This window comes from Notechis scutatus, chromosome 1 (genome assembly GCF_049901735.1).
Source record: "Notechis scutatus isolate UNSWTSFEM ecotype Mainland chromosome 1, rNotScu1.2, whole genome shotgun sequence".
Classification (NCBI taxonomy): Eukaryota; Metazoa; Chordata; class Lepidosauria; order Squamata; family Elapidae; genus Notechis; species Notechis scutatus.
In genome coordinates this window covers 336,904,558-336,930,168 of record NC_142009.1, presented here as the reverse complement: position 1 = coordinate 336,930,168, position 25,611 = coordinate 336,904,558, and the positions used below count along the sequence as shown (strand labels likewise).

Genomic DNA, 25,611 nt, shown 5'->3' with positions numbered 1-25,611 from the left:
TAGAAAAAGTGCAGAGAAGAGCAACTAGGATGATTAGGGGACTGGAGGCTAAAACATACGAAGAACGTGTCAGGCAGCAGCAGCCAAAAAAGCCAACACAACCCTAAGTTGCATTAACAGAGGGATACAATCAAGATTGAGGAAGGTACTAATACCATTCTACAAAGACCACTCCCAGACTCCGGTTGCTTCTTGATTTGGTCCGTGTCCGGAAGCATGAATGACTGTACATGCGTGCTGTAAAAAAAAATGGTGCCGAAGGGGAATTGGTGCCGAAGGGGAAATCACATTTTGAACCAGAGACAGAGACCTTGGTCCAAATCTGAACTAAGATTCAACAAGAGAGAGCCTTGCTCATTTCAGATTCGGGATAATGTCAGTTTTCCAGAAAACCTCCACTCCACCCAATAACTCCGAGACAGGCATCTTCTCAAAAGTTCTGTTTTATTTGGACGATAAACTGGCACATCTGGGAGAATCCCGAATCTGAAAGTTCCTAATTTCCTTGCAATAAGTAAAAAACTACAAATCCACCCCCTGCACCCATCATTGCATCACGTGCCCCAATCACCATCCGTTGCAACTTCAGACGTCCCCTCACCCAGGTGCAGAAAGCACATGACCTTGACTTAGAAAAAGAATGCTATTATGTCTAACCACATACGCTCTGAGAAATTCCCCCCTCCTATTTTCCCAGGCTGAAGAATGTGGCCGTGTGGAAGCGTCTGGTGCCAATATGGCTTCCAAAGCTGACAAACTGCTTTGGGACATGGAGGTTTCACTAACCACTGGTGGAAAAATACACAAGAATTCCTTCTTCTTTCACGGCTGGTGACAGAATTCACTCCCTTCTCAATTCTCACCTTGGGACAACACCCTATAACTCACTTTAAACCACAGTCGGGCAACCTCAGCTTTCCAAGCTGTGGGGCAAAGCATGGTGGGAAATCAGAGGTAGAGCTACCTTTGATCGTAGTTCTATTTAATTAATGTCGCTCTAATTATTTCCCTGCAGCCATTTCATTAAAAACCCTCCTGGATGAACCGAGGACAATTATTGTTTCGCTTCTCCTGGTGGCCAACTAAATTAAAAAAAAATGTGGAAGAAGGAAGCACAGGAGTTAATTAATTTTGACCTCGTTGTGAAGCAGAAAACCTGATCTTAGACATCCAAGCAGAAGGTTATGTCAATCTTGGCGAAGGAACCAATAACAGATAATCAGAGTTGGAAGGGACCTTGTAGGTCATCTAGTCCAACCCCCACCCCCCGTCTAAGTGGGAAACCCTACACCATTTCTGATAAATGGCAGTCCAGTCTCTTCTTAAAAGTCTCAAGTGGTGAAGCTCCCACAACTTCCAAAGGCAACTTGTGTGGCATGGGTGGATTGTTCTCACTGTCAGAAAATTTCTCCTTATTTCCAGGTTAAAGGTGGTTATTTCCAGGTGAAAATGGATGGACTTCAACTCCCATAATTCACTAGCTAGACATTCCTGGCTAAGGAATTTTGGGAGTTGAAGTCCATGTATGTTCAGGTGGCCAAAGTTGAGAAAACACCGTTGAAAATTCAGACGGTTGAAAATTCTAGTATGTGTATTGTAGGAGAAGCGTTGTCCCAGAGGTGCTTTTTCAGCAGGCAACTGGACTTTCTTGTTCTTTTTTTCTTTTGAAGATGTTTCACTTCTCATCCAAGAAGCTTCTTCAACTCTGACAGAATATTGGGGAATGGATTATGGATTATATTCCTTGCAGGAATATATTATAATATATATAACAATATATTATTCTAATCATCTTTGTTGCTCTTCTCTGCAGTCTTTCTAGAGTTTCAATGTCTTTTTTTATATTGTGGTGACTGAAACTGGATAATATATACTAGCTTGATACCCGTGCTTTGCTACGAAACTATGTGGTCAGGCTTAGGTTTGAGGGAGGAAAATAAGGGGGGAAAATTCTGCCTCTGCCTCCCAGCATCCATTCATCTGGTATTCATCTTGCTAGCGTCCTATCAGTGTGTGAAGGAGTTGAGGGCTGTTTGGAAACTGAAACAGTATTTGCTGTGTGAGCAAGAAGGAGACAACAAGGAGTCTGAGCGTGGCTTAGCTCAACTGTTCTGTACTAAAGCTACTTGGTGCTGTGAAATTGAAACTCCTCTCCTCTGCTTTGCCTTTGGAAGAGATTTCTTTTCAGGTGGGGAGGGGGAGTAGAACTTTGTAGCATCAGAGCGTAATAATAATAATAATAATAATAATAATAATAATAATAATAATAATAATAATAATATAGGGAATGCTAATGCTCTGATGGTCATTTCGAAAAATCCTTTCTTATTGAGCACCTAGAAGCCAAGAGGAAGATATGTGCCAAATTTCAAGTTTGTAGGCTTTACAGTTCCGGAGATTTTGTGATGATGCGTGAGTGGTCTTTCACTTTTATATAGAGAGATAATAATCTATTATTCTAATCATCTTTGTTGCTCTTCTCTGCAGTCTTTCTAGAGTCTCGATGCCTTTTTTTATATTGTAGCAACCGAAACTGGATGCAATATACCAAGTGTGGTCTTACCAAGGAATTATATGAAGCGTGTGCTTAACCCTACACGTGATCTTGATTCTATAACTTGTTAATCCCAAAGATGCTTTTTTTTCAAGAGGCAACTGGATTTTCTGGTTTTTCTTTGAAGATGTTTCGCTTCTCATCCCAGAAGCTTCTTCAGCTCTGAGTGAATGACGAAGAATGGAAGGATTCTGAAGCGAAGCTGGCTGAAGCCATCTTGTGCTGCCTTATAGTTGTCACAAACTCTGAGAGGGGGAAGGCAGGGGAGGAAATAGATAGGTATGCTAATAGTCAAAGCAAAAAGTTTTCTTGTGGGAATCAAGGTCATCCCAACAGGTGGCAGCTGAGGGAGGAGAGGAGTGATCAAGCACCCTGCCAGCTATTCACAACAGGCAATGTGACCTGTGACAACTGAGGAGGGAAATATTTTGCTCTTTTAACTAGAGGAAAACCACAGGAACTTTTAGAGTTGGTTTTCACTAGCTGTGCCAATATGATGTATCCAATAAACATGCTCTTTGAGGAATCTACCTGCCTCAGGGTTCTGATTTTAGTGAATGCATTATTCAGTACGCTGACAAGATACCTGTTAACGCTGTTTAGGATTGTATTGGATGTTTTGGCCGCTGCATCACACTGCTGGCTCATATTCAAGTGATTATTTACTAGGGCTCCAAGATCCCTCTCGTCATAACTCCACATCTGAAGTAGGCCGGTGAGGTTATCTGACCCAAAAATATTTGTGCTGAAACAGAGAGTTCGATCTGGGAGTCCCCACTCTGTCATTTTCCAAAACTATCCTATGATTCAGGCCAAGGGACTGGATGGCCCCAAGTTAATAAAACAGTTTCTTACATTGGAGGGTAGGGTGAACACTCTAATATCCATGAGTCATCTGTCGTCTGAACCTCTATAACTGTCTGGTTTGGCTCTGCAACCCAACAGGGCAGACACAGACTTCAGAGGGTAATTAGGACTGCAGAAAAAACAATGGCTGCCAACCTGCCTTCCGTTGAGGACCTGTATCCTGCACGAGTCAAAAAGAGGGCTGTGAAAATGTCTACAGATCCCACACCCCAGACGTAAACTGTTCCAACTCCTACCCTCAAGACGACACTATAGAGCCCTGCACACCAGAGCAACGAGACACAAGAACAGTTTTTCCCCAAATGCCATCACTCTGCTAAACAAATAATTCCCTCAACACTGTCCAACTATTTACAAAGTCTGCACTACTATCACTATTCATCTTTCCATCACTCCTTATCACCCATCCTCTCCCACTTGGGACTGTAGGACTGTAACTTTGTCACTTGTATCCTTACGATTTATATTGACTGTTTCCTAGTATGATTTGATTGCTTATTGCACCCTATGACTATTATTAACTGTTGTACCTTACGATTCTTGACTCTTGACGAATGTATCTTTTCTTTTATGTATATTGAGAGTATTTGCACAAAGACAAATTCCTTGGGTGTCCAATCACACTTGGCCAATAAAGAATTCTATTCTATTCTATTCTATTCTATTCTACTCTATTCTAATTCTATTCTAATTCAATTCTATTTCTATTCTATTCTCTATTCATTCCAATAATCTATTCTATTCTATTTCAATTCAATTCAATTCTAATTCTATTCCATTTCTATTCTATTCTGTATTCATTCCAATATTCTATTCTATTCTATTCCTTATTCATTCTATTCTATTCTATTCTATTTCTATTCTATTCTGTATTCTATTCCAACATTCTATTCTATTCTATTCTAATTCTATTCCTATTCCTATCCCTATCACTGGGAAAGATGGGAAATCAGAAATGAGGAGGTGATAAGCTGCCTGGGAAAGCCAAGGAAAATCATCAAAACCATAAAAAAGCGAAAGACTATTTCGGACATGTGATGCGACACTCGGAAAAATACGGCATATTTTCCTTAATCCACCAGGCAATGATTGAAGGCAAACAAGGTCCAGGCAGATCATCATGGCTTCAAAATCTGGTTTGGACAAAACTCAACAGCACTTTGTCGTGCGACTGTTGATAAAAAATAGGATCGCCAACATCCCGATGACGGATATGGCACAAGAAGGGAAAGATGGAAGGAAGGAAACAGGAGCAGTGGATAGACTTGAACGGTCATGGATGAATCTTTGGAAATCTGGAAGGTTGTAGAATCAACACCAACTCGACGGCACTTCAACTTCCATCAAATAACCGAAGGATCGAAATGACATGGCTTGGTTCATCTCGTTGCAAAATTTAGAGTTGATGTGCAATCCTGGTGTTTTGTCGTTGTTATTGCAAAAGACACCGGTACCTTAATGAGCCAAACCGCGTCACAAGTTTTGTTTGGTTATTTTTGTACTGAAAACCAACAAGACTTGCTTCCTGCACGAAGGCAAGGCTCACCTGAGATCGCTAAATTAATGACGATTGACTGCTTTCACACAAGTGTGCTTTTCAACGTGATCAGAAGCTGAGAGCAATCATATCACACGGTGTCTGAATGTGACGTGTGAATCCATTGCTTTTTACCGTGACACAACCCAGATAGGGACCTAGAATTTCTTGAATAGAAGTGGAAGGCGAACCCAACTGAAATTAGCATGAAATACATGTATTAAACTGGATATTAAACTTGTCTTAAAAACATGAATGGGAAGCAACTTAGAAATGTGTCATGTTGTGGTATTTTTTCTTTCTAGTGGGTGCATGTTGTTAAGTCAGAACAAAACATTTGCTTCCGTATTTACGGCTTTTTGAACCGGTTACTTATAGAGGCCACAATTACAATTTTGTGGCGTTAAAAGCAGTGCTGGTGAGAACCCCCAATTACACACACATACAGTGCTTATTTTTGACTACCAGATAGTCTTTTAACTTGCGACTTATAATGGAGAATGCCAATTAGTCATAAATCATGACAATGGCAAAGCAGGCCATCACAACTCACCTGGTTTTTACAAGTTTGGTGGCAGTTAAATGAATATGGTGGTTGACACAATAATGAAGTACATGAATGTGCTGAGATGGATAGATAAATGAAGCTATTGAATGGTAAGAAAGAAGGAGAGTATTATAAAATAAGGGATGTCTGGTACGAATGGATAAGGAATTGAATAATTTTGTAACATAAAACAATAAGGTTTACGTGTAAATAAAAATGTATGCACAAAAGATATGTACCAACCGACACATTGTATGTAATGGAAAGATGGTTTATATTTGTTATTTATGTTTGCATTTGTTAATGTTTGTTGTCAAAATAAGTAAAAAATAAATAAAAATGTATGTATGTATATATAATGCTTGAAATGACGAAGTAAATACAAAGATGCGTAACACCCTAATAGTGAAATGCAAATGTGTACATTGCTTTAGCAACATTGTAGAATGTGAAAATTTGTTTTTCACTGACGAAACGTTGAATAAATTTATTTAAAAAAAAATAATACGGTGGTTGAACAGGGAACACTTGTTTGCTGTGGACAATTTTAGCCAAAAAACTGGAACTAAATGCCCATTTTGGCAAAAATAGCAATAGCACTTAAGACTTATATACCACTGTACAGCCCTCTCTAAGGGACTTGTATGTCAGCCTATTTGCCCCCCAACAATCTTGAGTCCTCATTTTACCGTCCTCGGAAGGATGGAATAGAACAGAATAGAGCTGGAAGGGACCTTGGAGATCTTCTAGTCCAGCCTCCTCCTCAAGCAGGAGCGGAAGGCTCAAGCGGAAAGCGGAGTCTATCTTGAGCCGGTCAGGATCGAACTCCTGGCAGTGGGCAGTCGGCCTGCAATACTGGATTCTAAGCCCTGCGCCAGAGCTCGAGAGAATATATACTCCATTGGAGAATGTGATTTATGACAGCCTGGGAGGGGGAGGGAAACGGGATCATAGGTGGACAGTAAACTACGTGGGGCAGAGCTGAGACCTGACATGTTACTCCTAATAAATAATTGGATTTCTTTTGACACTTGGGGAGGCTCGTGAATTAATTAGGGCATCCATTGGAACCCTGACAAATGCTGCAAACAAAATGCAGGCTGGTTGCGGAGGGCCCAGAATGCAGTTGTGTGTCTACAAGAAGGTAACCAGCCTTTGTAAAGAGTCCTAAGTAATTTTTGGTGGGACTGATTATGATGGACATTAAGCGAGTCGTTAAGTCGAGGGCTATCTGTATTGTTTTCCCCACCACCAACTTCTTTCCTCCTAACACAAGCTCTCGAGACGTTTCAATATAAACAGGAAGCCCGATCCAGACATTCTTATATTTATTATTCCAGTGGTTCTAAATACATTGATTTGCACAACGATAACCTATTAGCGAAGAGGCTGTCCGGTTAGAAAGCCTCTCAAATCCCCAGATAACTTTTTATTGATCATCCTTCCGCGTCTCGTCCAACTTTTCAAGAGAGCAAAACAGATTTTTCCCACATCTGCCCCCCCCCCCTCCAAAAAAAAACCCCTTCTTCCTCCTTTCCAAAATTTCTCCAAGGAAGAAAAAAACCTGGCCAATTTTTCTCCCCCTTCACTTGCCTCCGTGATGCCAGAACAAACATGGAGATGAGCCGTGTTTCGGGGTGCGTTAAATGGAAGCGTTATTTTCTCAAGATTAACAACGGGCTGAGTGAGTTTTTCTGGCGTGTTGTGTGGGGGAAAAAACAACAACCACCCCTTCATCAAGGCTGAAAAAGTAGGTGTGAGAAACCCCTTTCCTCGTGATTGGAAAGAGGGAAGGAGAAAAAAAAAAAAAGAGAGGAAACAGCCTCCGATCTCAGCCACAAGCACATCTAACCACCATGTTTTCTTTTTTGGTTTGTTTTTTTTTAAACACTAGTTGAAAGTTCGAGTCCCACAACAGCCATTTTTAAAATTTATTCTTTTTGTTTTGTTTTGTTTGTAAGATCTGATGCGGTATTATTTCATTCGATACGGTTTTACAATTTATCCAGGAAGTTATCCAGCGCGGGGATGCCCTCTTTCAGCCCTTTGCGTTTCCGTGTCTCACTGACCACTTGAGAAGGGCGGCTGGTGCTGTCGAAGGGATCCCCGGGGAGGATCTGCCAGTGATCAAACACGCACTGTGGGAAAGCCTGGCCTCCGGTGTTGGATCTCAAGTCGGCCGTGAAACCTAAAGGCAGGAAAAGGCACCGCAGGTGTGGCGTGAAAGCAAGAAAGGAGTTCAAATGCTACCCCGTTTCCCCGAAAGTACGACTTACCCTGAAAGTAAGTCCTAGCTTGATTTTGACAGGTGAGCCCAATACAATCCCCACCCCCCCAAATAAGCCCTAATTAAGATCTCACCCACTCCAGAGTGCACAGGTAAAAATTAAGCTAGGGTGGTGGGGATGGGGCGGTGGTGGAGCTGCTCTACTACTTACCTTTGGACAGGTGTAGCCAGGCTGAGCACACCCCGACGCCCATTTCTTCTGCAGCCGGCAAGGCTAGCAAGGCTTTCCTGAAGCCTCCGTAGCTGATATCAAGGCTCTGGATCGATCCAGAGCTGTGTTAACAGCTTCAGAGGCCTTCAAGAAAGCCTTGCCGGTCGCAGAAGCTCCGGAAGGCCTCACAGCGAAAAGGAGGCCAGGGGTGATAGTGTGCAAGTGAGGTTAGTCAGTGGATGACATCCCCCGAAAATAAGACCTGGTGCCTTTTTTGGTGGCCAAAAAATATATATAAGACAGGGTCTTATTTTTTGGGGAAACACAGTAGAAAGGTGGAGGATCCCCCCCCCGCCAGGACCATATTTGGTGTTTCCAACTCAAGTCCTCAACTTACGACCTCCATTGCTCCAATTTCCATTGCTTAGTAAACTGAGTTGCACCCCATGACTGCGGGACATGGCAACTATCACAAATACGTGCCAAGTGCCCAAATTTTGATTACGTGGACCAGGGGAATGCTGTTTGTAAGTTGAGAACAATCTATATTTGTAGGTCATCTAGTCATACCCTACACCAGTGGTCCCCGAAGTGAAAATAGGGAAGCTTCTGCAACGACGGAAGCCCCGGCTTCTTTGAACGATTTCTTCCTGTGCTGGTGGAGGGCGAGAGAGCGACTGAAAGCTGAGCCAAGAGCAGGACAGGCTTGATTTGCTTCCTCCCTCCCCTTCTTTCATTTGTGTCCTTGATCCCGATCAGCATTCACGAAGGCGAAGAAAGCCGCCATTTTTTTTTTTTTTTTTCTTTGCGGCCCGGTAAAGAAGTGCTCCACGGCCCGGTGCCGGTCCGGCGGCCCGGTGAATTGGGGACCCCTGCCCTACACCATTTCTGACAGATGGCAGGCCAGTTCCTTCTTGAAAGCTTCCAGTGATGAAGCTAAAAAGGACAGGAGAAGTGACTCCTGTCATAGCTGCCATTCTGCTAACCTATGCATGAAGCTATATATATATATATATATATGTGAGCCAGCTGGGTGCAGCAGTGACATAAAAAGCCAACGCAATCCTAAGTTGCATTAACAGAGGGATGCAATCATGATCAAGTGAGGTACTCTATAAAGCCTTAGTAAGACCACACCTAGAGTCCTGCATCCAGTTTTGGTCACCACACTATAAAAAGAGGGTGACTCTAGAAAAAGCGCTGAGAAGAGCAATCAGGATGATGAGGGGACTAAAACATATGAAGAATGGTTTCAGGAACTGGGCCTGGCTAGTCTAGGGAAGAGGAGGACCAGGGGAGACAGGATAGCAGCTCTTCCAATATTTGAAGGGCTGCTACAGAGAGGAGGGAAGGGGACAAGTTATTTTCCAAAGCACCCGAAGGCCAGACAAGGAATAATGGATGGAAACTGAACAAGGAGAGAGATTCAACCTGGAAATAAGGAAAAACTTTCTGACAGGGAGAACAATCAACGCACGGAATAGAAGTTGCCTTCGGAAGTTGTGGGAGCTTCATCACTGGAAGCTTTCAAGAAGGGACTGGCCTGCCATCTGTCAGAAATGGTGTAGGGTCTCCTGCTTGGGTGGGTGGGGGTTGGACTAGATGACCTACAAGGTCCCTTCCAACTTGTTATTCTACTGTATTCTAAGCTGATAGCCTGACATCAGTAATGGGGGAAGGGAACTCAGGAATCAAAACCAAGTAGCTTCTCCCATGAGAAGGACCAGCCATCTTAAGGTCACACCAAACGAATATGGAGCCCACAAGGACCTGATAACCAGGGGAAGTTAATTGGATCTTTTGTGCCTGCAAATTTCAGATCTAGCTTTGCCTCTTCTGTAAGCCCCTTGGGCTTTAGTAAAGTATACTTTTTGGCTAATCCCAGGCCAGGAGGGTCTTTCTTTTCTAACTGACCAAGTTGGGACAGTTGACATTTTGAGCCTAGAAGGTTTATGCTTACCAAAAGATTCGTTCACAGGCAGGTAGGCCTTGACCACGAACATGGGGGTGCCAGCCACCTGGGACTCTTCAAAGACGTGGCCTCGTTTCCTGTTCAGCACGCCATAAATGCCACCCACTACTTGTTCAGGGCACTGGGAGAAAGCAAACAGGGTCTCTGGTGAGACTGGGCAGAAGCTTTTGGGCCGTTCCTAACTCATCCAGTCTCCTCCCTCCACACCTACCTGGATCTCCACCAGATAGATTGGCTCCATGAGGCGGGGCTGAGCGGTCAGCATGCAGGCGTAGAGGCATCGCCGGGCTGTGGGGATGATCTGGCCGCCCCCACGGTGGATGGCGTCAGCGTGCAGGGTGACGTCGTGCACGTCAAAGCGGACTCCACGCAGGTTCTCCTCGCAGAGGGCCCCCTGAAGAGAACAAAAGAGGGGTGTTGTGATGACCCGGGGCTTGTCACAAAAATAGAATCAATTCCCTTTAATGCCTCCAACTTGGCCCCAATGTCCAATTATCCTCGGCTGGATATCAAACTCTTATGAGAAAACAGACTATGGAGGAAGTAACGCAGTCCGCACCCAAAGTAATGTTAATTCGAAATAAAAAACCCAACACAAACCACACTGAAGGAATGACTAGGGCAGGCAAGGATGATTAATTGCAGACTTCTACCAGGTATCAGAAGCAACCAGAGTTGGGAGGAAGCCAAAACCCAGATAAGCTACGACAAGAATGCTGCACGTTTTGCTTCCTCCAGCACTTTTGCCCTGCAGTTTGTCCTTTTAACCAGTCCTCCCAGCTGCAGCTCATGAAGGGGATCAGGGCCCCTTCCTCCCTCCGTAGGCCACGCCATTCACATTTCTCCCTTATGCCATTCACATTTCTCTCTTATCCGCTCCCCCTGTGTGCCCTAGGATGAAGAAGGGATGGGCCTGGGTTTTCCTCTGAATGCCCATCTGACCTGTGTCCTCCCCCAGTTTCCTACACTCCCACTCCGCTGTTCCATCTCTCCCTTGGAGTCAGACTCCAACAGGGGCATGACAGGTGTTGTGGAGATTCACAATCAAGACAGTAAGGCTCTCAAACATTTGCAGTGAAGAAAATGGGAGCGCGGTGGCTCACGCGGTTAAGGATGCTGAGCTGACAATCAGTAACCCATGTTCGACACCCAGGTGCTGCTATGTGGAGGAGTGAGCTCCTGCCCTTCGCTCCAGCTCCTGCCCACCTATCATCTCAAAAGCGGGCAACCGCACATTGATAGATGGGTACCACTTCGGTGGGCAACTTAACAGGCACATGAAAGGTGTGTGTCCAGGGGCCAGAGTGATGTCACAATCTAACCCTTTCAACCCGGAAGCGCCTCGCTGTTTCCAACACAAAAGCAGCAGGAAAGAAACAAAAGGTTTTAGGGACAGGATCTCAAAAGTTGGATGGATTTCTCTTAAGTCTTCCACGAGCCCATGAAAACAGGGCCTCCCTCTTTTTGTTTTCTAAGCGTGCCTAAAAATTATGGCATTGGGTCCAGGGTACCTGGGGAGCTGTCTTACCCCAAAAGGCATTAGCCCACCCCACTTACTCCCTTTATTAAGACATTCCAATTGGCAAGCTCAAGAAGTGGTTTTTAATAGTTGCACCCAACCTATGAAACATTCTGCCACCGCAGGTGAAAACTGCTCCTATCCTTTTGGAGGGGCCATTAAAATCTGGTTTGGCCAGCTGCTTTGGAGTTTCTCTTCATTTCCGTTACATCCATGTAACTTGCCACTTCTACTATCCAGACTTTTTTTGTCTTTGTTATAAACCATTGTTAAAGTCTGAGGTGTTATGTGGCATGTGCCTGCCTGTTTGAATTCTAAAGTGCCTAGAATTCTGCCTACTTTTCATTATTATGGTTGGCCGCATTGTCAGCCAGATCGTCATGCCCCTGTCGGGAGTCTGAATCCGAGGAGGAAGGCAAACAGCTGACAGAGCAGGGGTGTGTGGTTCCGTTGGCTGTGGAGGAAACTGGGGAAGTGCAAAGTCCGGCTGGGCAGAGCAGGGAAGAGGTAGAACAAGGGAGAGGGGGTTCAGAGGAAAGACCCAGGCCCATCCCCTCTTCATCCTAGGGAACGCAGGGAAGAACAGAGTAGAGAGCACATGGGCTGCATGGCTTACGGGGGAGGAAAGGGCCCTGATTCCCTTAATTAGCCACATCTGGGAAGGGAGTTTAAAAGAGATGCATGCTGAGTACGGCACCTGCTGGGAGCAAACATGAGTTTATTATCTTGTGTTGACTTTGATTATCTGTTTCTGGTGTTGAGTTATTGCCATGCCTTGCATCTGGAATTCTTGCTTCTTACCTCAATCTTGCCTTGATTGGGCCTATTAGTTACAGTTTTTTTGTTGACCACATTTTGGACTTGATTCTCTGCAGCCAAAGTCTGTTCCTGGGAGAGTTTTTCTCCAGCCAGGAGGTTACCAGGATGTTGGGGGCAAAGTTGGAGCATAAGGGACTCCTACTGATTATCTGACTGTGTTGCCTTTGTGCCACGCCCCTTTGGGTCATCACACAGATTTGTTATTTTTATCTACCTATTGGGCCCTTTCCAAGGACCTAGGATAGGCAGATGTAGGTATTTGATAGTATTTAAAGATCTCATCTCAGAGGATGTCAGCAGTTTCAAGTCAAGCTGCCTTCCGCAATTGACTGATGGGGAATTTGTCCATGCTGATGGGGTTCCAAGTGATGGTCCAGGAGTTTTGGGATTGCACCCAAGGAACCTATCAGTATTGGTCCTACCTTTGCTTTCTCTTGCAACAGTTCTATTCCCATTTGCTGGTCTTTGTATTTACTATTATGATTACATTCATAGGCTGAATTTTGCCATGCTCTTGTTACCATTTTTTTGGGTAAGCTGCAGGAGAGGTTGGGTATATGTGGTAGACTTATAACCTCGTAAGTAGGGTAAAAGGCCATCATTGAATTGTGACTGTGGAGCCCAAAAGCCAACTATCCAACATATAGTGTCTGAGTGCCAAAATAGAGACTGTAATAGACTTGGCTCATTTCTTGGGAAAGACAAAGAAGCAAACAATTGTATCTGTAATCTAGACATACATATGTAATACTAGCTCGATAGCTGTGCTTCACTACAAAGCTATGTGGTCGGGCTTAGTTTTTGGGGAGGAAAATAGGGGGGGGGGGGGGAGAATTCTGCCTCTAACTACCAGCACCCATTGCTATTCATCTGGCTAGCGTCCTGTCAGTGTGTGAGAGAGCTGAGGGCTATTTGGAAACTGTAACTGTATTTGCAAGGAGACAGCAAGGAGCCGGGGTGTGGCTTAGCTCAACTGTTCTGTGCTAAAGCTGGTTGCTGTGAAACTGAACCTCTCCTCTCCTCTGCTTTTGTTTTGCATTTGGAAGAGATTTCTTTTCAGATGGGGAGGGGGAGTAGAACTCCTTAGCATCAGAGCGTTAATAATAATCATATAAGAAATACGAATGCTCTTGATGGTCATTTCAAAAAATCCTTTCTTAGTGAGCACCTAGAAGCCAAGAGGAACATATGGGCCAAATGTCAAGTTTGTAGGCTTTACGGTTCCGGAGATCTTGTGATGATGCGTGAGGGGCATTTTGCAGATAGATAGATAGACAGATAGATAGACAGACAGACAGATAGATTTTAGATTTCATGTTTTGCATTTTCAATCTCTTGTGTTATCAAAATGTGATGTGAATGTGCCATACGATAAATAACAAATGTCGAAGGAGCAACCTGACTCAGTGTCAGATCTGCCTCAGTTTGAATCTATAAGTAAGAAAGATCCTTAACTCCATTTGTTGCGAAAGGTATAGTTTACTAGAAGGCAAGTGCGTTACTGTATTCCACTTAACTTCTAGTGGTGTATACCTTTCTCAACAAATGGAGTTAAGGATCTTTCTTTCGTAGAGGTTCAAGCGGAGGCAGGCCTGACACTCCTCTTACAGCTCAGCTACGAGGGCCGGACTCACCTCCTTTGTGGCCCATTGGAAGCCGGCCACCACGCTGTCCTTGATCTCGTTGAGGTACTGCACTCCCTTGGTGATATCGGTCAGGATGTTGGGACCAGTGCCGTCTGGGCCGAAGCACCAGATCTTACGGGCTTCAGCCACGTCCCACTCGTATTTCTCGGCCAGGTACCTGGCCCGCTGCTTCAGCTCCTGGCGGGATGAGACATCCCCCTTGTCGATGTCTTCGGCCAGGCCATCCGGGAAGGGGCGGGCTTTCATGTACAGGCGGTTGTGTTTGTTGGGCGATTTGGAAAGGCACAACGTTCCCGACTCCTCACTAACAGTCTCCCGGTAAGACACGACTGGATCGGATTTCTGCCAAGAACAATCAAAGCATGGTGTCAGGGCTCCGACAAACCACCCCCATTCAAACCGCATAGATTAAAAAAATTGATTTATTAGGAGTGACCATGTCGGTGTGACCTGGGTGCAGCCGACTCTTGAGACACACCATTCATTTCCCACTTGACCCTGGTCTTCCCCCCCCATCCCCTGGGGCCTGGGGGGAATCATTCTCCAATGGGACACCATCCATAGCCAAGAGTCATCAATCATGCTCTCCAGTAATAATCTTGTGCGCCAACAACTTCACCTGCCTAGTAATTATCTGAAACATTTAAGGAATGCACTCCCTTTCTGCTGACAACTAAAAAGACCAAAGTAGTATTTTTTAGTTGACACATGAGAGAACAGACATTTTGAAAGGAATATCTTGTTTGCAATACCCAGCAAGCAGAAGTGGTATTCAGCCGGTTCAGACCGGTTGCGGCGTACTGGTAGCGGAAAATTTGACCAGTTCAGACAGGGATCTACAACCTGTGGCTCTGGAGCCACATGCGGCTCTTTCGGCCCTCTGCTGCGGCTCCCTATTGGCTGATCCCACCACTGGCTGGCCCCATTCCATCCCCATCACTACTCGCCTGGCCTGATGGCGGGTGATGGACACTCGCTCCATATTCCACAACAGGAGGTGATTGGGTGGGTGGGAGTAACGCTGAGTTGGCCATGCCCACCCGGTCACACCGGTTGTTAAAATTATTGGCTCTCCTGGTGTTTTCTGTGGGAAAACGGGTCCAAATGGCTCTTTTAGAGTGTTTAAGGTTGCAGACCAGTCTGGAAAACTGGCAAATACCACCTCTGACTGGCCCCGCCCTTTCCTGTCCTATATTCCATTGATGTTTTTAGCTCAGCGGATTCGCACGGCAGAACAGAGTGCCGCGCCTCAGCTGAGCTAAAAAACAGCTCACCTCACGGAGGGTTATTCTGTGCGCGCGCGCAAAGCGATCTGTGATCTGCTGCATGCACGTGGGAACTGATCTTAAGAGTGCAGCCCGCATGTTAGGCCCACAGAACTGGTAGCGTGCAATTTAGAATCCCACCACTGCCAGCAACCACCTCGAGGCTCTTTCCCCAGCTGTTTCTATCTGTCTCTCGATGTCCAACAGGTGTCAACTCTGAACCGAGCCTGGCTGAAGCCATCTTTGCTGCTTCATAGTTGCCACACAGTTTGGGAAGGGAGAAAAGAGCTGACGTGCAGACGTAACAAAGTGCTCTCCCGTGGGAACCAAGGTCATCCCAACAGACGGCAGCGGATAGAGAAGGAGTGACAAAGGAGCCCGCCAGCTGCTTTGATTGGACAATGTGACCTGTGACACCTGGGAAGGGAAAGTTTTATTCTTTGGAAGCCATATTTTACTAAAAGCTCAAAGCTGCCACATTTTAGTGCCTGGGAATTTGGGAGGGGGGAATTGCATAGAGTGGTAGAGAGTTGACTCCACAACATTCTTCTCATAAGGTCAAGGACAAGTCAACCTGCACCTGGGAAAGAGTGTCTGGAGGAATGTCTCCAATTGGGACAAAGATCTGATTGGGCCATGTGATGGGACTGGTGGGTGCAGGGGATGGATCTTTGATTTCTCTTTTGGGAAGGGAAAACCCAGAAGTCTCAGATTCGGGTTTTCCCAGATGTGCCAAGATGACTTCTTCAACAAATTCTTACTTGAAGGAACTTTGTTTCTGAGTGCTGAATGAAATGGGGAGCTTCATTGGAACGCTGACATTTATTGACGTATCCAATAAACATGTACTCTGAGGGACATGCCTGCCTTGGGAGTTCAGATTTCTTCGGATGAGTTACTCGGAATGCTGACAATAGGAGAGACACACTTTAAGTCCTATCAATTAAAGAGTGTCCATCTTATGGGACCTGGGGAATGTGCACCTGCCCTCTGGCACACCACAACCCTAAGATCAGGTTGCTTTCAACCCCACTGGCCTTTTGATCTAGTGCTCAAGACTTCGATAGAAGGGGTGCCACTCAGAGATCTGGGGTTTTTTTTAAAAAAAAAATTCTTTGCTAATATTAACAAAACACTCAAAGAGTCACGTTCGTAAGATGGGCGGCTGAATAAACGAATGGCAGAAGAGACATAAACAGGATCTACGTATCATTCAACAGAGACAATAAAAAGGAAATAGGAAAGCCCCAAACCACTTCTTCGCCAGCAATCCAATGTAGATGAGCGGAGATTTAACACCAAGATTAACAATCAAGATGCAAACAATACTCCAATCGAGGAATTGTGAAACAAACAGTAAACAGTCTAATCAAGGAAACTGACCAGCCCCCAAAGAATACTCCCACCCACACTAAGAGGGCAAGCCATTTGAATATAAATAGCCTAACAAACCCCACTGCCTTCTAGCGCTGACAACGTTACCTAGTTGGGTCATGAAATGTTTGCAAGAAAACCATCAAGCTCAGAGAGCACCAAAGGACCCTTGAGCTATAATTATTCTCATCCTCTACTGATGTTATATGTAAAATTATACCTGTGAAAATATAAAGCAATGGGAATGCCATTTTTAACCTCTGTGTTAACCTAAGATAGTTTACTGGAATGTTATGTAAGAATTCTCTACTGTTTTGTACAAAGATTACATATTTAGCAGGTTACGCTGACCAGTGTCCTGTTCGTGATGGAGATTACTGGAAATGGGAACGGGTAAACAAGACAAGGAAACAGATGTTATGCTAACAGTAACGGGGGTGTTGCATAGGGGGATATGTAGCTTGGATAGATTGTGAACCCAGGAAAGGGGCAGAGACTGTATATTTGAACCTGTATATAAACCCCAGCCCTCCTGGAGGGAAATGTTTTCTGTCCACAGACAGAATTCCCTTCTGCAAAAATTTCATAATAAAGCACTTATATATTGTTCCTGTGTCTCCAGTATTCAGTTGTACGAATACCTGAATGGTTGATTTTTATCACAATTGGTTATCAATTTCATAACGAGACCGGATGCAAATAGTTACCTTGATGGGAATGCAGGCGTGATCCTCCTCCAGATCCTTCAAACAGATCTCCAAATGCAGTTCTCCGGCTCCGGCTATGATGTGCTCTCCAGATTCCTCAATGATACACTAACAAATCAGGAAAAGGGGACAGAAAATTGAGATGCATCAATACCCTTCCTAACACAAGTCCCTCACACTTCCAGGTCACTAGACTAGACCGGGAAGAGGGAAGCAGGCTGTTGATCTTAAATTCCTTCTTGCATTGTAGATTTTAGAAAGAGCTGACGTAGTCATACTCCACTCAGTTATCAAGGATGCAGTATGAAGTATCTGGGGATGCAGATAACAATCTGACTTGGGTCTCTCTCCACATGTTCATCCTTAGTGAAGCGAGCAAACCAGCATTTGCATTTCCTGAGTCAGATGAGGAGAGCACATCTTTCTCCTTCCGTCCTGGCCACTTTTTACAGAGGCCAAGAGTGTTTGGTTTGGTGGCCGCAGCACCTCAGATAGAAAGTCCCTACAGAGAGTGATAGGGACAACCAAGACTATAGGAAGCTTGTTTCCCGTTATTCAGGATACTGCTTATAAGCACTTTGTGCTTAGAGCTTGAAGCATGGTTAAGAGACCCCACACACTCAACCCACTTCACAGACTCTGTTCCTGTTGCTTCCCTCTGGGAGGAGGTTTCGAAGTATTCCTAGCAGGAACACCAGATTCTGGAACAGCAGTTTCCCATTACATCCGTCTGCTAAACTCGCAAGATTCGTTTTTCTCACTAGGTACACGTATACATCTAAACTAGACTGTGTTGTTTCATTGTGTCGTATGTGTGGGTATATGCATAATTTTGTATTTATTTATTTAATGTTTATGTAGTGTATATTAGAGGTGGTGACCCTTTGAGAGCTGAATGCAACAGAAATTTCATTTTAATGTATGCCGATTAGTAATTTTCACATTCAGTGACAATAGTTATTCTATAGTATATTCTATTCTCTCTTTTCTTATTCCTTATTCCCTATTCTATTCCATTCTACAGTATATTCTATTCTCTTATTCTATTCTATTCTCTGTTCCATTCTACAATATATTCTATTCTCTCTTCTCTTATTTTACTCTCTTCTCTATTCTATTCTATTCCACTCTACAGTATATTCTATTCTCTCTTCTCTTATTCTATTCTCTGATTGTTATTTCAAGCACTAATTGAGCAAACTCGCCTGGTTCAAAGATGTCCATACTAAGATGTTGTAACTCATCTCCAGGTGGATCCACCCACCCCCCACCTCACCTGCACCATGGGGTCAGACTTGGCCAACCTCTTCAAGCCCTCGACCAGTTTGGGCAGGTCGGCTGGGTTCTTGGCCTCCACCGCCACACGCACGACGGGGCTGACGCTGAACTTCATGACGCGCATATTGTGGGCGTGTTCAAAGGTGGTGATGGTGCCCGTCTTGACCAGGAACTGGTCGACGCCAACCAGGCCTACGATGTTCCCGCAAGGCACATCTTCAATGGGCTCCACGTAGCGTCCCATCATGAGGATGGTTCTGGAAGGAGGGGGGGAAGGGCAGAAGAGACAGGGTGAGCCACAGCCCAGGTGCTGGAGAAAAGACCCCCCATGGAATGCTAGTCTCCTGTCACCCTTGGCCATCGCTGGGTAAGCTTAGGACCAGCAGTTTCTGGTAGAAGAGGCAAGAAGTTGGGGTTTTTTCTGAGATGATAGTTTCCTCCTATTTCTAAATACTGACCAATCCCATTTTTACAATGTGCAATTGGTTTCCTTCTCCTTTTCCCATAATGCTGTGAGATGGGATGAGCCGAGCGATTGGTGCAAAGCCACCCGGCCAGCTTTCATGACTAATGTGGGACTAGAACTCATTGTCTCCTGGTGATCGGACCAAAGTCACCCAGGCAGCTTTCATGCCTAAGGCGGGACTAGAACTCCCCATCTCCCGGTGATTGGCCCAAAGTCACTCAACTAGCTTTCATGCCTACAGTGGGACTAGAATTCCCCATCTCCTGGTGCTTGGCTCAGAGTCATCCAGTTGGCTTACATGCCCAAGGCGGGACTAGAATTCCCAGTCTCCTGGTAATTGGCCCAAAGTCACTTTCATGACTAAGGTGGGACTAGAACTCCCAATCTCCTGGTGCTTGGCTCAGAGTCACCCAGCTGGTTTACATGCCTAAGGTGGGACTAGAACTCCCAGTCTCCTAGTGATTGGCCCAAAGTCACTTAGCTGGCTTTCATGCCTAAGGCGGGACTAGAACTCCGTTTCCTGGTGATTGGCTCAAAGTCATCCAGTTGGCTTACATGCCCAAGGCAGGACGAGAGTTCACCATCTCCTGGTGATTGGCCCAAAGTCACTTTCATGCCTAAGGCGGGACTAGAACTTCCAATCTCCTGGTGCTTGGCTCAGAGTCACCCAGCTGGCTTTCATGCCTAAGGTGGGACTAGAACTCTGTTTCCTGGTGATTGGCTCAAAGTCATCCAGCTGGCTTATATGCCCAAGGCAGGACGAGAGCTCACCATCTCCTGGTGATTGGCCCAAAGTCACCCAGCCAACTTTCATGCCTAAGGCGGGGCTAGAACTTACTGCCTTAACCATTAGGCCAAACTCCTAACCCCCAAGGGTATGCAGATTTCACAGAGAAGGAAAGGAGGAAAAAAGTCAATTTCTACACCGCTACACCCACACTGCCAGCACCCTATTCCATCCCCACTCCAAGGCTGACCTCTGGATTGGCTTCAGGTAGAGATCCTCTTTCTTTCCTGGCGTGTAGTTTGGTCCCATGATCCTGCATTTGAGGCCAGTGGACACAACTCCCGAGAACACCCGGCCAAAGGCGTAGAAACGGCCCTTGTCAGAGGTGGGCACCATCTTGGAGATGTACATCATCAGGGGTCCTTTGGGGTCACAATTCTTAATGCCTAGAGAAGGGGAGGGAGAGAGAGAGAAGACATGGTTGGTGCTCCTGTGGAGAACTTCTCTTGGGGGAGGGGGGGGGAAAGGAATGGGAGGGGAAGTGAGAGGATGGGGAGAAGGACCACTTACCCATGGCAGCCTCATCATCGGGGGGGCCTTCATAGAGCAGCTCACAGCGGTATTTCTGAGCGGTGACCGGAGAAGGCAGATGGATGGTGATCATTTGCAGCAAAGCTTCTCCTGCAGGGAGCCAGCGTCTCATCACAGCCTACCAGGGGAAACCATGGAGCCAAAAGTTGTGGAAAAAAAAAAAAAAAAGTCCAGCCCCACCAGCTGCCTACATCAGGATGGCTCTTCAAGCCCCTCCCTTGTTTTGGTCTGTTCCTAAATTTAACAGATGATCAGAGTTGGAAGGGTCCTTGTAGGTCATCTAGTCCACACACCCCACCCAAGCAGGAGACCCTGCACCATTTCTGACAAATGGCAGTCCAGTCTCTTCTTGAAAGCCTCCAGGGATGAAGCTCCCACAACTTCTGAAGGCAACTTCTGTTCCATGGGTTGATTGTTCTCCCTATCAGAAAATTTCTCCTTATTTCCAGATTGAATCTTTCCTTGATCAGTTTCCATCCATTATTCCTTGTTTGGCCTTTGGGTGCTTTGGAAAATATCTTGACCCCCTCCTCTGCTTTGGAGCAGCCCCTCAGATATTGGAAGACTGCTATCCTGTCTCCCCTGGTGCTTCTCTTCCCTAGACTAGCCAAGCCCAGTTCCTGCAACTGTTCATTGTATGTTTTAGTCTCCAGTCCCCTAATTAGATTAGATAAATTTATTGCCATTGTACTCAGAACCTGAGAACAACGAAATAAGGTGCTCTTTCACAACATACAACTGAACAACACCAAAAGATATATACAAATAACAATGTAAAACAAATTAAAACAAATAACAATTAAAAACTATACAACCAGGATATATGTATGTTAAGACCACCAGATTCATGACTCTGCATTTAACCTGATCACAGCACTTGGGTAAAAGCTATGTTTAAATCTACTTGTCCTGGCTTTCAGCACTGTATATCGCCTTCCTGATGGTAGGATCTCAAAGCAGTGGCCTGGATGTGAAGGGTCTCTCAAGATCTTTTGTGTCTTTCTTCTACATCCCATGTTATACAAATCCTCCAATGAGGGAAGAGAGCATCCGCTGATCTTTTGTGCCCTTTTATCACTCTTTGGAGTGCCCTTTAATCATCCTTGTTGCTCTTCTCTGTACTTTTTCTAGAGTCTCGACATCTTTTTTATAATGAGGTGTGCAAAACTGGATGCAGTACTCTAGGTGTGGTCTTACTAAGGATTTATAGAGTGGTATTAGTACTTCCCTGGATCTTGATTGTATCCCTCTGTTAATACAATTTAGGATGGCATTAGCTTTTTTGGCTGCTGCAGCACACTGCTGGCTTATATTTAGCTGGTTGTCCACTAAGACTCCAAGATCCCTCTCAGTTCCTGCTATTGAGCCTGGTTTCACCCAATCTATATGTGTACTTTTGGTTTTTCTTGCCTACGTGTAGGACTTTCCTTTTCTCTCCATTGAATTTCATTTTGTCAGATACGGCCCAGTGTTCGAGTCTGTCAAGATCCACCTTCTCAAAGAGTTGGATTTTTCTGCAGCTTGATTATGGGCCATGTAGTCAGTCTGCACTCTTAGGGACCACACAGATAGACAGATCTTCTTGGATAGGCCCAATTCCTCTATGTGGGCGGGTGTCTTCATTTTGGGAAGGTCCAATTCCTGCGTGTGAGCGTGTTTGTGTGTTTCCTTCCTTTGAATGGGCCCAATTCCTACATTGTTTCTCTCCGTTGAATTTCATTTTGTTAGATAGGGCCCAGGGTTCACGTTTTAGCCTCCAGCCCCCTCATCATCCTGGTTGCTCTTCTCTGCACAATCTCAATCTCTCCTTGATCAGTTTCCATCCATTATTCCTTGTTTGGCCTTTGGGTGCTTTGGAAAATATCTTGACCCCCTCCTCTTCTTTGGAGCAGCCCCTCAGATATTGGAAGACTGCTCTCCTGTCTCCCCTGGTCCTTCTCTTTACTAGACTAGCCAAGCCCAGTTCCTGCAACTGTTCATTGTGTGTTTTAGCCTCCAGCCCCCTCATCATCCTGGTTGTTCTTCTCTGCACTTTTTCTAGAGTCTCAACATCTTTTTTAATAGTGTGGTGACCAAAACTGGATACAGGACTCTAGGTGTGGCCTTACTTTTGGCTGAAGCTGTTTGTGAAGGCATGTCTTTTTTTTCAGTCAGGGGGGTGAGGTGCAGAGAAGGTGGAGGAGGAATTCTTTCTAGAAGGGGAGGGGGAACCAAGGGTGGCACCCCCCCAACCTTGTCCTGTGTCAGGGTCTCCTACTTGAGCAGGGAGGTTGGACTAGAAGACCTCCAAGGTCCCTTTACAGCTTTGTCCTATTCTAAAAAAAAATTCTACGTCTCATTAAATCCCCTTGGGGTCCCCTCCTTGCGCGTTTTCCTTTCAAATTGAGGAACAGATTTCTTTCAGGCTCTCAGAAGTTTGCTCTTTTCACACCCCTCCCTTGCCTACCTCTCCCCGAAACCACGCTGCCTCACCTTCAGCAGAGGCTTGCCTTCCTTCCCTTTGTCCTCGCTGTCCAGCTTGATGTCCAGCTTCTCGATCAGTTTGGCCGTTTCTTCCTTCTTGAAGTTCATGATTGCATCAAATACCTTTGGGAGACAAAGGCCGTGAGACGGGAAAGATAAAAAACTCCAGCAGGGACAGCGGAGCAAACAAGCAAGCGAGGGAGTGATCTGCTGGCAAGTCTTGCTTCTTCTAAGTCAGGGTGGTCCCCAACCCCCACCACCCCTGGGTCCTTGGCCCGCTAGTGGGCCACAGCCTGTGGGGGAAGCTGTTCTCACCCAGCTTGACAAACCCTCTGAAGTTAACTCAATAGCAGTGGTGGTTCTTGCTTCCCAAGGACCGGCCCATAGATTTCCACTGCTCTCCTCTCCTCTGCCTTTCTGCGCAGCCGCACGTCAGGCACTGGACCCAGCTGTTCCTTCTCTTCCTCATCAGCCACCTCAAGACCTGAGGGCTGTTGATTCTCCATCTGAGGGCTGATGGACGGCCCAGGCTCCGTCTCTGTCTCTGTCTCTCTCTCTACCAGCTCCATTCCCTTATGACTGTGAGCCCACAATTATGGGGTTAAGTCATGGCAGTAACGGAACGGGTCACCAGTCCCAATTTTATGACTTCTGCAGTAGTCATTAAGTGACTGCCAGGTCATTAAGTGAACCTATTTTCTTCAACGGGTGTATTTTTGGGCTGGAAGACGATACGCCAGAAACTGGCAAAACACCCCAAAATTGTGGTCACATGACTGCAGGATAATTGCAAATGGTCTTAAATGTGAGCTGGTTGCCAAGCAGCCAAATGCAATCGCACAACCACCAGTGTGTGTGTGTTCGCATGTACAGCTGCTACAATTCTGGAACTGGATCATAAAGGTTGACTCAGCCTTCCGTCCTTCCAAGGTCGGTAAAACGAGGACCCAGATTGTTGGGGGCAAGAGGCTGACTCTGTAAACCACTTAGGGAGGGCTGTAAAACCACTGTGAAGCGGTATATAAGTCTAAGGGTTATTGCTAATTAGAACTCTTTTGTAAATTCAGACATTTGCAAAGTTACCAGTCGTTAAGTGAAGACCACTTACACACACACACACGTACGTCCTCTGGGACCTACGAGAAAATCTTTGGGTCGAAGAGCCTAGTCCAAGGGTTTTCAAACTTGGCAAGTTTAAGACGTTTGTGGACTTCAACTCCCAGAATTCCTGAGCTAACATTGACTGGAGGAGGAATTCTGGGAGCTGAAGTCCGCAAGTCTTAAAGCTGTTCAGTTTGAAGACTCCTGGCCTGGAGCAACCAGCAACTGTTTTGCAGAGAAGCAGTGCCTCAGTTGAGTTAAATAAATTATTTTTTAAAAGAGATTAACTACAAGGACCCCACCCCACCCTTGGGAGTCCAAAGAGTTCAATTCAGCCCAGAGAGAGAGAGACACACACACAAATACATAACACAAACTCACACCCCCTGGATAACTTTCTAGACTCGTTCTACTTCGTGTCAGATATTGCAAAATTTCTTCAAACAAGAAAACGTCAGGTCAAAGTGAAGAAATTGTTTCGTCATCATGCACAGGGAAGTAGAGGCAGGCACCCTCGAGCGCCTTTTAGTGGGCGTAGTTTCGGGTTTTGGCCAAGGAAACCATGGGAGGGAGGGGGTGGGCTCTACCTTGAAGATGGGGTCTAGGATCAGCTGGCAGAAAGTCCTTGGTAGCTTCTTTCCATCGGGGTTGGTTGCAGACTTGCTGAACTTGCCAGTCGCAGGGTCAAAATACCTGGGGGAAAGGAGAGAAAGGAGAAAAAAAATAAAAATAAAAGGAAGGCTTATTTTTTGTCAAGACTCCCCCATTTTAAGTCAGCTCCTTAAAGGAGGAAGAGTGGCAAAACCTGGGGGCTGGGTTAAGATTTCAGATTTTATTTCATGTTGCCACTGCACCTCGTACAATGAAATTAAATGCCATCTTCAGTGTACATTATGCCTAACACCAAAACACACACATGGATGGAAACTAAGATAGATCAAGGAGAGAAGCAGCGTGGAAATAAGAATAAATTTCCTGGCAGTTAGAACAATTAATCAGTGGAACAATTTGCCTCCAGAAGTTGTAAATGTTCCAACACTGAACGTTTTAAAGAGGAGACTGGACAACCGTTTGTCTGAAATGGTGTAGGATCTCCTGTCTGAGTAGAGGGTTTGACTAGAAGACCTCCAAGATCCCTTCCAACTCTGCCATTCTGTCATTTACTGATTGGTTTTACTACTCTTTAGTTAAACTTCAATGTAATAATTTAGCAAGAAGAGATTGGACTGCCATTTGTCAGAAAGGGTGTAGGGTCTCCAGCTTGGGCGGGGGTTGGACTAGATGACCTATAAGGTCCCTTCCAACTCTGATTATGTGTGATCTGCGTGCTTGTCTTTGGCATGAACGCAGCCGGTCCAACAATCAAGTCTTCTGGGCCATGCTTAGGTGGCGATCCTGACCCTTGCGCAATCCTCAAATGACTCACCTGTCGCCCCAGAGCTTCTTCATCATGTCGTCCACCTTTTTGGAACGGTCGGCAGCGTTCAGCTGCCCTTCGCCTTTGGCTGCGAACTTGGCCACGTACATCTCGGCAAACTGCTTCAAGGTGAAAGCCCAGCCATGCAGGCCGGAGCCGAACCCAACCGTGCCGAGGACTGGATCGATCTAGGAGGAGGAGGAAGGACAGGCAAGAGGATTCAATCCACCTGAGTCTGTGGTGGTGTGTTCCCTAGAAAAGGGCACGATTTGAAGGGTTTTCTTGCAGACATTTCGTCACCCAATGAGGTAACACCATCAGTG

At 45.5% G+C, this 25,611-nt stretch overlaps 1 protein-coding gene across 1 annotated transcript; it reads right to left on the bottom strand.

Annotated features, from left to right (window-relative positions):
* Window positions 1-7,422: 7,422 nt before the first annotated feature.
* Window positions 7,423-25,611, bottom strand: LOC113425510 (elongation factor 2). Its single transcript, XM_087952025.1, has 11 exons — window positions 25,298-25,611; window positions 24,459-24,564; window positions 22,780-22,893; window positions 20,287-20,425; window positions 19,967-20,162; window positions 18,522-18,780; window positions 17,246-17,353; window positions 13,888-14,241; window positions 10,127-10,309; window positions 9,904-10,036; window positions 7,423-7,693 (listed from the first exon to the last, which is right to left on the bottom strand). Exons 1-11 carry the CDS (start codon window positions 25,396-25,398, stop codon window positions 7,500-7,502), a joined length of 1,887 nt encoding a protein of 628 aa, XP_087808151.1. The 5' UTR covers window positions 25,399-25,611; the 3' UTR covers window positions 7,423-7,499.

Coding starts and splice junctions, on each gene's coding strand:
- LOC113425510 (XM_087952025.1), bottom strand. CDS start 25,398: ATGTACGTGGCCAAGTTCGCAGCCAAAGGCGAAGGGCAGCTGAACGCT. Junction 20,426..22,779: donor AAGGCAAGCCTCTGCTGAAG/GTGAGGCAGCGT, acceptor TTCCCCTGGTAG/GCTGTGATGAGACGCTGGCT. Junction 10,310..13,887: donor TCCAATGGGCCACAAAGGAG/GTGAGTCCGGCC, acceptor TGTTCTCTTCAG/GGGGCCCTCTGCGAGGAGAA.